This window comes from Nelumbo nucifera, chromosome 2 (assembly GCF_055504915.1).
Source record: "Nelumbo nucifera cultivar China Antique chromosome 2, China Antique-T2T, whole genome shotgun sequence".
Lineage (NCBI taxonomy): Eukaryota > Viridiplantae > Streptophyta > Magnoliopsida > Proteales > Nelumbonaceae > Nelumbo > Nelumbo nucifera.
Genome location: NC_142650.1, coordinates 23,981,927 through 23,994,713, shown reverse-complemented (window position 1 = coordinate 23,994,713; position 12,787 = coordinate 23,981,927). Strand labels below are relative to the sequence as shown.

General features: G+C 39.6%; 2 protein-coding genes across 3 annotated transcripts in view; one reads left to right on the top strand and one right to left on the bottom strand.

Annotated features, from left to right (window-relative positions):
* The first annotated feature begins 561 nt into the window (after positions 1-561).
* Positions 562-8,276, top strand: LOC104595259 (uncharacterized). The gene is made up of 5 exons (XM_010255911.3): positions 562-769; positions 2,177-4,177; positions 5,764-5,884; positions 6,832-6,891; positions 6,994-8,276. The coding sequence occupies exons 2-5, from the start codon at positions 2,340-2,342 to the stop codon at positions 8,128-8,130; spliced, it is 3,156 nt and encodes a 1,051-aa protein (XP_010254213.1). The 5' UTR covers positions 562-769; positions 2,177-2,339; the 3' UTR covers positions 8,131-8,276.
* A 1,717-nt stretch (positions 8,277-9,993) lies between these two features.
* Positions 9,994-12,787, bottom strand: part of LOC104595258 (N-terminal acetyltransferase A complex auxiliary subunit NAA15-like) — a 74,099-nt gene continuing 71,305 nt past the window's right edge. For both annotated transcript variants that reach the window (XM_010255909.3, XM_010255910.3), the window contains 6 exons: positions 12,156-12,212; positions 11,960-12,057; positions 11,812-11,870; positions 11,602-11,713; positions 11,374-11,474; positions 9,994-10,823 (listed from right to left, as the gene is read on the bottom strand). In XM_010255909.3, coding sequence (XP_010254211.1) covers positions 10,618-10,823; positions 11,374-11,474; positions 11,602-11,713; positions 11,812-11,870; positions 11,960-12,057; positions 12,156-12,212 — 633 coding nt within the window. In that variant the 3' untranslated portion in view covers positions 9,994-10,617. The remainder of the gene's footprint in view (positions 10,824-11,373; positions 11,475-11,601; positions 11,714-11,811; positions 11,871-11,959; positions 12,058-12,155; positions 12,213-12,787) is intronic.

Here is a 12,787-nt window from a genome sequence, read left to right as displayed (position 1 = left end):
GAGGGGGCATTTGTCACAATGTAAAAATTCAGAGGGTCTTTATCGCAAATTGAAGTACAGGGGTGTCTTTGTTACTGACCTATACTAAGGGGGGCCTTTGTAATTTACCTACTCGTATGATCGTATCGTCCACCATTTCCGTCTCCATCTCTTGATTCTGGATGGGAGCGGTCACATGCTAAAAGTCAGTGACTCACTTTTTTCCCTACGCGAGCGCTTCCTTTTTCATCATTAGTCTCCTAAGGAGAGCGATATTCAGATAGAAGTTCTCGTACGCTAAGAATTCCGCCAATCCCTCTTTCTTCATTGTTCATTGGCTACAAAAGTTAAAATGATCGATGATGAACACGTGGCGATCATCTGAGCCCGACTTTACGAGGAGTCTCATCTGAATGAATGTAGTCAGAAGATACCATGCCACGTCTGGGCTTGCCTGGCCCAACTCACCACGTCGGCATTTCGTGCCACTGGGATTCATAACTGCCAGAAAGTGAGGGTAACCTAGTAATTTCGCGGGAATCATTGCCCTACTTCCTCTTCTTGTGACTCTTGTCTCGTTTCGGAGTAAATTTGAGCTTATCTTACAGGAAAAATGAACACAAACTGACATTAATCTCTCTCTCCTTCTCTCTCTCTCTCTCTCTCTCTGGAAGAATTTGGGGATTTTTTTCGAGGCTTGTGAATTCCTAACCGGTTTAGTTCTGTTCTGTTCCGGTTAAAACCTGTTCTCTGTTCATTGTTCCTCGAAGCGCCATTGCCGTTTTCACAGGTATGTTTTCATGTGTGCACTCTTTCCTCCATTAAATTCTCTCTCTCCTTTGCTTCTTCTATTTATTTCCCTAATTTTGAATCGTTCTGTTAAAACCCTGGTTTGTTAGGAACATTGGTTTTTGTTTACCTTATTTTGTTCGTTGAACTTTGATTCCGAGTGTTCGTGACTGCATGCTTATCTGATTCAGGGAGACCATAGAAATGAGAAGTGAAACATAACGTGGTTTGAGCGATAGAAGTGGCTTTACTGCAAATTGTTTTTTTTTTTTTTAATTGACGTTGCATGAAGAGTGCGTATGGTCTGGCTTAGGGTTTTTGGCCATGCACACCTTTTCTATTGTTTGTTGCATTGTAGGGTATCGTGTTTGATATTTTGTGTTGCTTCTTTGATTGGTTGTGCTAGAGGGGTTAGTACCCCTGATTGTTCTGTTGAGTCGATTTTGACTTTATGCAGTGCATTTGTAGATATATCCAGGGGGCTTGATCCTCTAACTTTACAATGTTTTCATCCTCTAGGACACATGTATTGGATCTTGTACCATTTCTCATTGTGTTAAGATGAGGCTATGTACTTTGGGTTCTCATCTATGTCCTTTGGGTTCTCATATATGTAGAACTCTTCCTTAGCAGTGGTTTAAAGGTGAGCCTCAAGCATGTCTAGCTGCAAAGGTGAAGTGCATTTTAACATGCAGCTCGCTTAAACCCAGGCACAGCCCCTTTCCTCAGTTCAGGCATGTGCCTAATTAAAATATGCCTTTTTTTGTCTTTTAAATATGCTTTAAATAGAACGGAATGGCGAAACAGGATTTGTGTAGCCAACCCCATATAGTTGGGATGAGGCATGGATGATGATGATGTGTTTTACACCTTTGTGATGGTTTATCAACTTCCAAATTACCTTCTATTGTTGTTTGCACACTAGTAATGGTCTTTTTACTTTTCAATAAACAAAAAGAAAGACTTCTTAAATACCTAAAGCGTCAGTTCTTGTAAATAGGATCTCAAATGGCAAAATTTCCACTAAAAAGGCAACAACAATAAAAGAATATAATTGTAACTCCTTACCCTGCATGGACTTGTTTGGACTTGCCTCGAAGAGTGGCCTTTAATGGGCAGAGGGCTGATCTCCTAGGATTAGGAATTCAAGTTGTTTACATCACACTAGCCATTTGAAGTAATGCAACTGGATTCTTAATTTATGTCCAAGAATATGTAAAATTATATAAAATGGTGTATTCTAGTTGAATCTTATATCCTCCAGCTTCCATGTGAAATATCATGAGGTATTACTAACAATCTGTATGTTTTATTTGTTGTGAAAACCTGCTTTTGGAGGTGAATTCTAGTTATCTCTGTTTTTCACTGGGCTAACCTATTTCATGCATCAATCTTTCTGTAATACTAGATCTTGGAAGATCTTACAAGGAGACGTATATGTGCACAAGATTTTACAGTGTTATTGGATTTAGAGCTGGGCACACTTTTTGGCAATGTCATTGGTATTATACTAGTTGAACCTGTTGATTTCCATATGCGCATATGTTGTGTTGTTCCCGGGTGTTTTTGCCATGTCCAATAGTCCAGGGCTACAGCAATTGTCAATTCCAAGTAAGCAGATGGGGCAAATGGAAACCATGTCCAGCAGCATGGCACCACAGCAATTAGCAATACCAGGAAAACTAACATCTCATATAGAACCTAGATCCAGTAATTTGGTGTCACCACATTTATTAGCCAATAAGCGGCCAGCACAGATGGAACCCATGTTCAGCAATCTGATGGCACATCAATTATCAGCTCCAAAGAGAACTGTACAGATAGGGTCTACTGCCAGTAAACCAGGGTCACAGCAATTGCCAATACCAAACAAACGAACTGCTCAGATGGAACCATCTCCTAAGGGCCAAAGTGAGTCATTTGAGTCTGTCAGGTCCAAGCTGAGAGAATCATTAGCTTCTGCATTGGCTTTGGTTTCTCAGAAAAATAACAAAGTGTCAGATGTAGGAACAACTTCTCAGAATGAAGCTGCAAATACTCCTAGACAGGCCCATGAAGGTTCTCAGCCAGCTGAATCTTCAACAACAATTGGTACTGGATCACAGCATATACCTGAAAGGCATTTGGAAACTCTTCCTTCCCAAGATTTCAGTTCTCAAAAACATGATGGTGGCCAAAATTCTTCTCAAGGAGTTTCATCTAATGAAAATGTAGAAAATGCATTAAAAAACTGGGAGGTTGAAGGACCGGAATTCCAGTTGAAGCATGTATTTTCAGAAGAAGATACTTCATTCAGTAACAGCTTCCTTATCAAAGATGAACTTCTACAGGGAAATGGACTCTATTGGGCAACAGATCTTGATGTAGAGGTTTCCAAAGCAATGGAATGCCATTCTGCAAAACGACCTAAATTAGAGCATGAGAAAGAATGTAGAGATGGGGTAAAGCAAACATTTCTATCTCCAGAAACTTTGGCATTCAAAATTGAATCTGAACTCTTCAAATTATTTGGAGGTGTTAACAAGAAGTACAAGGAGAAGGGCAGGTCTCTATTATTCAATTTGAAAGATCGCAATAATCCAGAACTGAGAGAAAGAGTAATGTCTGGAGAAATTACTCCAGAACGTCTATGTTCTATGACTGCAGAGGAACTTGCTTCAAAAGAGCTCTCTCAGTGGAGAATTGCCAAAGCAGAAGAACTTGCACAAATGGTAGTTCTCCCAGATTCACATGTTGATATTAGACGTTTGGTGAAGAAGACACATAAAGGTGAGTTTCAAGTAGAAGTTGAACAAAATGATAGTGTCTCGGTGGAAGTTGCTGTTGGAGCAAGTTCACTTTCTCCAATCCTGCACAAAACTAATGAAGCAAATGCTCAGCTTCCTTCTAAACCTAGTGTAACTGAAACATCTGAAGTAGCTGTTGAGTCTGATAAGAGTATCCAAGAGGACAAAACACTCCCAAGTAGCATATCTGCCCTTTCACATGATGGGACTGATTATATGCAAGGGTTCATGGTGGATGAATTGAGGGATGCAGAATTTCTTCCTCCAATAGTCTCTCTAGATGAGTTCATGGAATCTCTTGATTCAGAACCACCATTTGAGAACATACAAGTAGATGCTGGGCAGTATGGAAATATATCAGGTGAGAAGAAGAGCTCTGGTGCTGGCACCAGGTTGGATTTCCCAAGTCTTGGTTCAACAGATCCAGTAGATACCGCCCCTAATAAATTGGAGGAAATGAATGCTAAATCCACAAGGATAGATAGTAATGTGAAATCCAGTGATATTCATATAGACACGGGAACCTCTTCTCCTGGTGCTGCAACTAAGGGTGAGCATGTATGGGAAGGCATTCTTCAGTTGAATTTCTCAACCATGGTCACAGTTGTTGGCTTGTTTAAAAGGTGCAATTGTTATCCTGTTATCCTGTTTAAGTTTTTCTTTGATATGAGTTTTATTTTTATTTTTTTCTGTTGCAGATTACAGTTTTGTGATGTAGATTTTGATAGACAAAATGGGTATTTAGTCTTGCTTATGCATTCTAGAAATAATTTTCCATTTACTGGTTGTTACTAAAGCATTTTGTACCTTTAATGGACATACTAAATGTACAGGTTATGTAGATCAGTAGAAAGTCCATACCATACAATGACTGTCACAGTGCCATTATGCTTTTCAGAGACAAGTGCTTTGAAATTTAGATGTGTCAATTATTATGCCGAACAGTTCATCTATATAATATGTATTGAAGTCAAACGTGAAATGCCTTACACCAATAGATGCCATTGTTTCCTGGTAATATGTATTGAAGTCAACCAGCATGTCTCATTGTTTCCTGGTATTTTGTTTCTGAAGGCTGGATCACGTGTTAAGAATATAAGTTGCTACATTTATGATACTTGGATACTTATATATAAGTGCTGCCATATCACATCAGATACTTCATTTTTTTAATGAAATTCCATATCTGATACTGTGTCTAACATGTTCTTGCCATACCTGATTACCATAAGACTGGGGTTGTACTTGCATAAAGGCACTACATGCAACAACTCCATTAAACACGTGTAGGCAACACCAGTATCTGGACGCCCTTGTGAAAAGCTATTGCACTGCTCCGGAAAAAATGATTGTTTTGTTAGTTGGGGGGGGGGAGGGGTTAGTTTATTCTAGGGAGTTCATTACTGGTGCAGCATGTCTTCCAAAGGTATGTGATAAAATGGAAAGGTGCACAGCAATGTGAAGGCTTTTCCACTCTAGGTCCATTAAACCTTCTGGACTGTTATTTCTCATTCATTGAAAGATTTCTATTTACTTTTTAAGTTTTGTCACACTGCATTGATATTGTTTGTCTGAAAGCTTATTACTGCATACTGTAGTTTTGTCTATGCGAATATTTATCTGCCAGTCCATGCATATTGGTTCCATTCAGGCGTTACCTGCTTTCTTTAACAAAACCTATTGGTGGTCTAACTGGTCAATGCGAAATCTTTTGTGGAAGTAATGTGTATTAAGAGCATGGAGGTGTTCAAGCTTTCAGTACACCTCAGCACAGTATGTTATCTCCATTTATCAAGGGAATATGTTGCTTCACTATATCCATATTGCATAACTTGAGCCTCTCAAGAAAAGAACCTGTGCCAGATTTGTAATGACTAACGAGGAAGAATACTAGCAAGCTGTGTTATTTAAGAGAATACATATTTGGAATTTGTTGTTTGTAGCAAATTTCATATTAAGTATCTATACCATTTTGGTTTTTTATTTTCTGTAAACTTCATTTTTCCTGCAACAGCAATTGCTTTACTATTAAGAATAGATATCTAGATTTTGTCAAGCTATTGATGGCCAATTTTCATCAAATAAAATATCATGAATCTTGTCTAATTTAAAAGCATCATATTGGAGTAATAAGTTTGTTCTGAATATTCCTTTTTTAATCTCTGCATGTTTCTTCTTACCACATGCTGATCTGATTTTGTTGTTATAGTGGTGAAAAAACATCTGCAAAAGAGTGGCCTAGATTTCTTGAGATCAAGGGGAGGGTCAGACTCAATGCATTTGAGAAATTCCTACAGGATCTTCGAATGTCTCGGAGTCGTGCAATCATGGTATCCCACATTAATTTCTTTTCATTATTATTACTATTCTTGTATCTCATTTCAGTGTATATTATTAGTCCTACTGCCATTGCAGCCTAGGGCTTTTTGATCTGATTCCACAACACTCCTATCCTAGACCAACACTTGAATGGCATTTTCTTTTAGTAATGCGAATGTTGATGAGATTTCAATGCGAATGGGCTTCTGTGGAGATAACCAATTATTTTCCTTAGAATTTCTATCAAGATAATGTGTTCCTTGGGCTGATAACAAAATTATTGCATTCTATCATTTCTCATAAAAATGAATTTAATTATAAACCTGAAAAAGAAAGAAATATTGCAACAATGGAATTTACGGTCAAACAATTTCTATGCAAGAAATTAGCTCTAGCTCCATATCCATCAGCTGGACTTCAATTAAGAGGAAGTCCAAATTACATCATAAAGCCAATCCAGTTATGGCTAGGGAAGGGGTTTTTCCTTCTCTTTTCATTTTGTTAACGAATGGAGAAAGAGATTCAAGATCATACAAATGGAAAGCAATGTGAAATCCTTAAAAATACTACGGGAGATGCCATGGGAATGCTTTTTTTTTTCCCGAAATCAGCAAATCTCAATGGTTGCTCGTTGTTAATCTCCACCCTTTTCCTTGTGTTTCTCATCAATTTCTCACACCATTATCTTATCTTGTTCCACTTGCTGTATTTTTTAGACTTACAGGATTAAATGTTCTCTATATTGTTCCCATTACCAGGGTTGGGGGGGGGGGGGGTCATGGGTTTAGGGTGATGGGCTACCCCCCCGTTATGTAGCCCCATGAATCAAAAATGGGAAAAAAAAACTCCACTTGTCTTGGTTACGTTTAGACGTGCATTGCCTTTTGTGGCATTTCCTATCCAGTTGATTGTTGCATTTGTCATGGTCGTAATTCATGGAACTTGCTATACTTTGTAGGTCGTCCAATTTTGTTGGAAGGAAGGATCCCCAGAGAATGGACGAGTAAATCTTTGTGAGGTGATGCCCATCCTAATCCTATACATTCCGCCTCATCTCCCTTCCTGTGCCATATTCTGTCCTCGATCTGACCCAAATCTTTGTTTTATCTATTTTTTACAGGTGGCTGATTCTTATGTTATGGACGAGAGAGTGGGATTCGCTGAACTCCCCGGGGTAGAACTCTACTTTTGCCCACCTCATACGAGAACAGTGGAAATGCTTGGCAAGATCCTGACTAAGGACCAATCAGAGACACTTGGTAGTACAGATACCGGTCTCATTGGGGTGGTTGTATGGAAGAAGGCTCAGGCAATCTCCCCAACGTCACCCAACTCATCTGGGCACCATAAACACAGCTCAAAAAAGCAGCACCTTGCTTCAAGGAAACAGCAAGAAAAGGATGCTAATGCAAATTTGAATGCCAATGCATCCTCGAAACCTCCATTACCTTTGGGACCACCTCCTACTAATCCAGAGCCCCCACCTGATGATGACCCCATCGATGATGTTCCGCCTGGCTTTGGCCCAGCAGCTGCCAGGGACGAGGATGACCTACCAGAATTTGATTTTGTTAGAGGCACTAACTTGCCATTTTCTCAGTTCTCTGCCCTTAAAAAACCCCCACATGGGTCTGGCATGGCGCCTTTCCCCTCTCCTCAACCACCACCCCGTCCAGTAGAGCAAATGAGACAACTGGTTCATAAATACGGCCAGGGTCAAGCAGGTTCTAATCCTGTGAACTGGCAGCACAGACATGGAGGTCTTGAGGTTCATCCTTGGGATGATGATGACATCCCAGAGTGGCAGCCGCAACCCTCACAACAGCCATTGCCACCACCAGTGCACAACTTTCAGCAACCACTGCTGCCCCAACATCAACATATGGTAAATGTAAATCAACAGCATCCATTGTCAGGGCAACCTCAACAGCCATCATCTGTTCACCCTTCTCAGCCTGTTAACCCACTAGCGGGACAACAAATGCCGTTTCTGCGGCCCTCGATGAATATGATGCCGAGCCAAGTCCATCAAACTGTGGCCCCTCCCCCTCCTACTTGGCAGCACGGTGTGTGGTGGACCCCTCCATCTGGAACTGGAGGTTCTCAAGGCCATGCTGCCCAAGCCAATGGGGTAAGACAACCCTGCCATTTTGGTGGGCAGCCGGTTGAAGGCCAGCTTCATGGAACGCCAAGCTACGGAGCTGCACAAAACAGCATGGATTGGAGACAAGATGCCTCGAGGGGGAGAGGATTTTAGGATCCCCCATGTAAATCCCATGTCATCAGCATCTAACTTAGTTTTGTAATTATAAAATCCTTTTCTGTATACTAAACTAGCTTCAGCCTTTGAGCTTTAAAGCCAGAAAAAATACAAAAATTAGTTTCGTTCGGCTTAAGAGGGAATAAAGGTAGTAGACGGACTATCCCTCCCAAGCAAGGTTCAAAGTATCGATATGCCCGATATGCCGGTAGGGGCATATCAGGTGAATAGACATTGTTTTTTATTGCTTTTTTATTTTTTTGCAACCGGTTCAGGGGGATGGTTTAGAGCTCCTCCACCCCCTGAACTGGTCAGACCCCTGATACACCCACTGTAAGGGTGTATTGGAGGGGTCTCAGAACGATACGTATTGGCTGATACGTGTCAATATTTTGAACCTTTCTCCCAAGACCTCAGATTGGCTCGGACCAATGCTGGTAATGGCCTTACTAAAACAATCTATGTGGTGGGTGTACTGCTGGCCCTTTTTGATGTATATTCCTCTTTATCGTTTTACAAAGAAAGCTTATCGAATTGTAGTGGCTGGAAACGTTCTTACAGGTTAGATCCCGCGCTGTTCACCTTCCTTTCGTTTTGCTTTATGGTTTTCTATTCTGGAAACTAGTTTATTCAACTTTTCAACCAATATTTTTAGGTTGGTTAGGTAAAGTACAACTTCCGACCAATGCGGGTAACCCTTATTTTAGACGCACCATGTACCTGGATTGCAAATATAAAGCTAGAAATGAACGAGGGAAAAAGTTATAATAGGCCTAAGCTTGATCATCCGTAGAAAATGATGCCATTAAGATGCGAACATTTGATGCTTTCCCTCGTGTCCCAAAGAAATTCTGACCTGTCAGTTTTACCACCTGCAGTTTCTGTATTAGCGATAATGCAATGCAATTGTGTACCAAATTGTAAACAAATTTCACCAGATAAGACGGCATGAGGCGCAGCCAACAAAGCTTCCAAAAGATCGAGCTAAGTTTCCCCACATTTTCTGCTGCAGAGGAGAGTAAAGCAGCAATTTGTGCTGTTTCAACGTTCTGGGAGAAAAGAAATATTTCCAGAAACATTTTAGTAGATTTAATGAATCTCGATAGCGAAACAAATTTCAAAGTTGCTTCAATTACCGATGAGGCGATGAGCACGGAGGAATGCCAAACACCAACATTCTTGATGGTTTTTGGTAACGTGGACCATGGCATTTTTTTTTGGATAAAACGGAAATTAACAGAGGGGGCCATGGGCCTGATTTGCTAACCAATCTGCAACATTGTTGGCTTCTCGGACCATGGCATTTTAGCTTGAATCATAGCATTTCAAAATACAATATTTCATTATTGTTTCAAACATATGGGCGCCACATAGAATGAAAGAGGGAATCCCACCAGATGACCAGAATCCAATATCAAACAGCGAAAACTCGAGCAGGCTCAGCCATCGCAATACTACCTGACAATTTACAGTAACCCTAGTTTACAAAGTAGTGAACTACAAACAGGAACATAAAAATGACATGCCAAAAATCGAGGATCCTGAGGGTGAAGATTTCGGGGAACTAAAATCTATCAAACATGCCAATTGCCAGGATCTCACCGGTCCGGGGGAATTACAATTTAGAAGCTCAGGGTTTCTACCATCAGGCCCATTATGTTGCATTGTGATTTTAGTGCAAAGGGATCTTCAGTTAACATTCAAGCAGCAAGGTTCACAGCATGAGTGTGACTGAATTTCTGCTGCACAACTTAAGGCATTTCTTTAAATATACGCTTGTAGCAAGACTTGTAAAATACTACTAAGATGAGGAAATTCAACACATATTTAGTGGACATTTCACAAAATAAGGGCAAAATAGAAAGCTAACTTCAATTATTCTTCTTTCACTCCAAACGTTGCTTGTTGATCATCATTGCGAAATCAATTGGTACAATGTGAATTCATGACAAAATTTCTATGTTTTGTAATACATCAACACCGAACAATGGTCAGGAAACATATACGATTGGGTACAAACCGTCGAAGCACTGCAGGTCAGCTCATCGGGCAAAATGTTATGCCGAAGTGTTATGACCAAATATAGAACCATCCGGTGAAACATCAGCGCTCCCCTTGACCTTAAATAAATATTTATAGCCTTGAAATGCTGCACATTCTAACCCCACTTACCACCACTATCCAGGATCGACTCAACAAGAACAGTAGATGATTCAACTCAGAACAAAATGAACTATAAATATACACATTTTAACAGAATTTATCCTGAAACCCGGTGGAAGAAATGGCTATCAGGGTAAAAAAGTCTCAAAGCATTTGTTGACAAAACTTATAAGTACTTCCGTTCAGATCTTTCCCTCCTTTGGGAATTTTGGATACCTTCTGGGCCCCGAGCATGATTCAGCTCTTTTGACACTTTCTCAGTTTCTCCCTGTATCTCTTGGATCTATAGCTCTAGAAGATAGGTTAGGTGATGATGTGAAATTAGATGGTTAGATTGTTGAATGCCTCTAATTTCCCATTTACAGAGTAAGAATCTCCACGTTGAGTAGCCTCATGATGGTTGTTCAAATCCCCATTTTGACGTGTATTCAAGATTTTGTCCTCGGCAGATTTCGAGAAGGCTGAGCTGCGTATACCTTCAAAGTATGTTGAGAAAGGGAAGTACTCAGCACATCGTGTTTTCCATCCTGCAAGAAAATAACAACTTTTAATAGCACATACAAGTTCTTGCTAGAATTAACCTGAGCCAGACAACTAGGTTATTTCTTCAGGCAGTTAATAGCCAGACAACAAGGAGGAGCGATCTATGGTAGACCAAGATGTTGTATTATAGGTGATGATATAACCATGTTTGGATCTATCCAATCAACATGTGATGAAATGTAGCACCAAACGTGTGGATGATTACATTATGAATGAATGCACTCATGCGAAGGATCCCCTTCAACTTTTTATTTGGTGACACTAGTAAATGTAAAATGAGTAGATCTCCAATGTAACAGTTTTGGGATCCCCTTCCCAAGGAAAGAAGATAACGGCACTTGTATTAGTTATTTTGACAAGTATGTCATAGTGATTCTTTCAAATAACCAAGGTTAATACATCCTCTTTGTTTCCCCCTTCAATGTATTTCAACTCATCTATGCCAAAGAAAAATAAATCTCACCCAAAAAACAACTTGGAAAACCCAGATAGCAAAAAAATATCAGTAATAGAAAATGATGTTGCAGCACTTACTAGATGCAGCTCCAGGATCAACCAGGACTGCTCCAAGGAATTTGTGAACTGAAATACAATCTTTGAGCTTCCATTCCTTTACTGCTCCTAATGCTCCATTTCTGGTTGGCAAAACATGAGAAGCTTCAATTTTTTTTTTCCAACAGATTTGTACTTCTTTTAATTATCAGTAGATTTCAATCTTTCTGGCAGTTACAGAACGTGAGAAAACATGGAAAGAGAGAGTACGCTTGCATCACGCTGTTGGTTGAATCTTCAATAAGTTTGATAGCCTCTGCTTTCTTCTGAGGATCCAGAACAAATAGCATTTCTGCAGCTGCTGCTCTATGCATCAAGGAATCTACAAAAATAAAATCCAAAGTACTAGTATAATTAGCAGAACATGAACATTTTAACTGTAATCCTACATATCTTTCAGGGTTAAGAAGCAGATAAAACCTTTATGCTTTTCAAGGAAGCAGTTGTTTGCTTCAATTAGAGATTTCCCATGCAATTGACTGCAAAGATTAGGAACCACTATTGAGATTCAAAGGAGCTCTAAGAATAACACTAAACTGAATCAAGAAAATTATAGTGCCATAGGAACCTCAGATCAGGGCGCTCTGCTTCTAAAACACGCCAAATGAGTTTCTCTGCATCAGTCACTGGAGCTGACATGTTATCCACCTTATGAAAGAATCTTATCTGTCGTAAGAAGTCCAACATTAGCATATCAAAATCACAAGACTGAACATTTAAATTTCATCTTGCACTGCCAGTTCATATCAGGATGGAAGATATACCAAGCACCGATGAGTATCAGGGTTATCTGCATCCAACCGAAGTAATTGCTTTACAGCCTAAAAAGAACAGGAAATTATAAGAACAAATTGCATTGACAAACTAAATCCAGCAACTGCATCCATCAACAAGTTGCAAAACTAAAAACATGCCAAAACCATATAAATATTCTGACCCCATCAACCAATTTAAATTTCTTTAGAATCTGAACTTGTTTATTTGAGGCTTTGTGTTAATAACAACTCTCCTCTTGTTTGTTGTAGAGATGAAATTCTGATAGTTGGTTTCTTTCATTTGTTGCATAGCTTTGTAGATATAGACATTTAGCCAGTAAATTGTTGCCCATGCATGATGCCAGCCTTGTAGCTAGATGACAAAATATGATGCGATAAAGTTGATAATGGAACAGTTGAGAAAATGCCTCGTTGATTTTGCACATTCTGACAGACTTCCAAGTGGAGATCTCATAATGTAATCAATTGACATTCCCAACAAGACCTTGTTGGAGGAATAATTTCCACTTCAATTTTTGCAAGTAAAAAAACACCTTAACAGGACAATAAGAAAAAAGAATATTGCCAAAAGAAGGGCCAAACAGAGATATCAATGTGAAAATGGATTGCTTTACTTCCAT

What these genes read in the sequence shown, in the direction of transcription:
- LOC104595259 (XM_010255911.3), top strand. Translation starts at nt 2,340, where the DNA reads ATGTCCAATAGTCCAGGGCTACAGCAATTGTCAATTCCAAGTAAGCAG. An exon ending in GTTGTTGGCTTGTTTAAAAG is followed by an intron (nt 4,178 to 5,763) that starts GTGCAATTGTTA and finishes TTGTTGTTATAG; the next exon opens with TGGTGAAAAAACATCTGCAA. An exon ending in CTCGGAGTCGTGCAATCATG is followed by an intron (nt 5,885 to 6,831) that starts GTATCCCACATT and finishes TATACTTTGTAG; the next exon opens with GTCGTCCAATTTTGTTGGAA.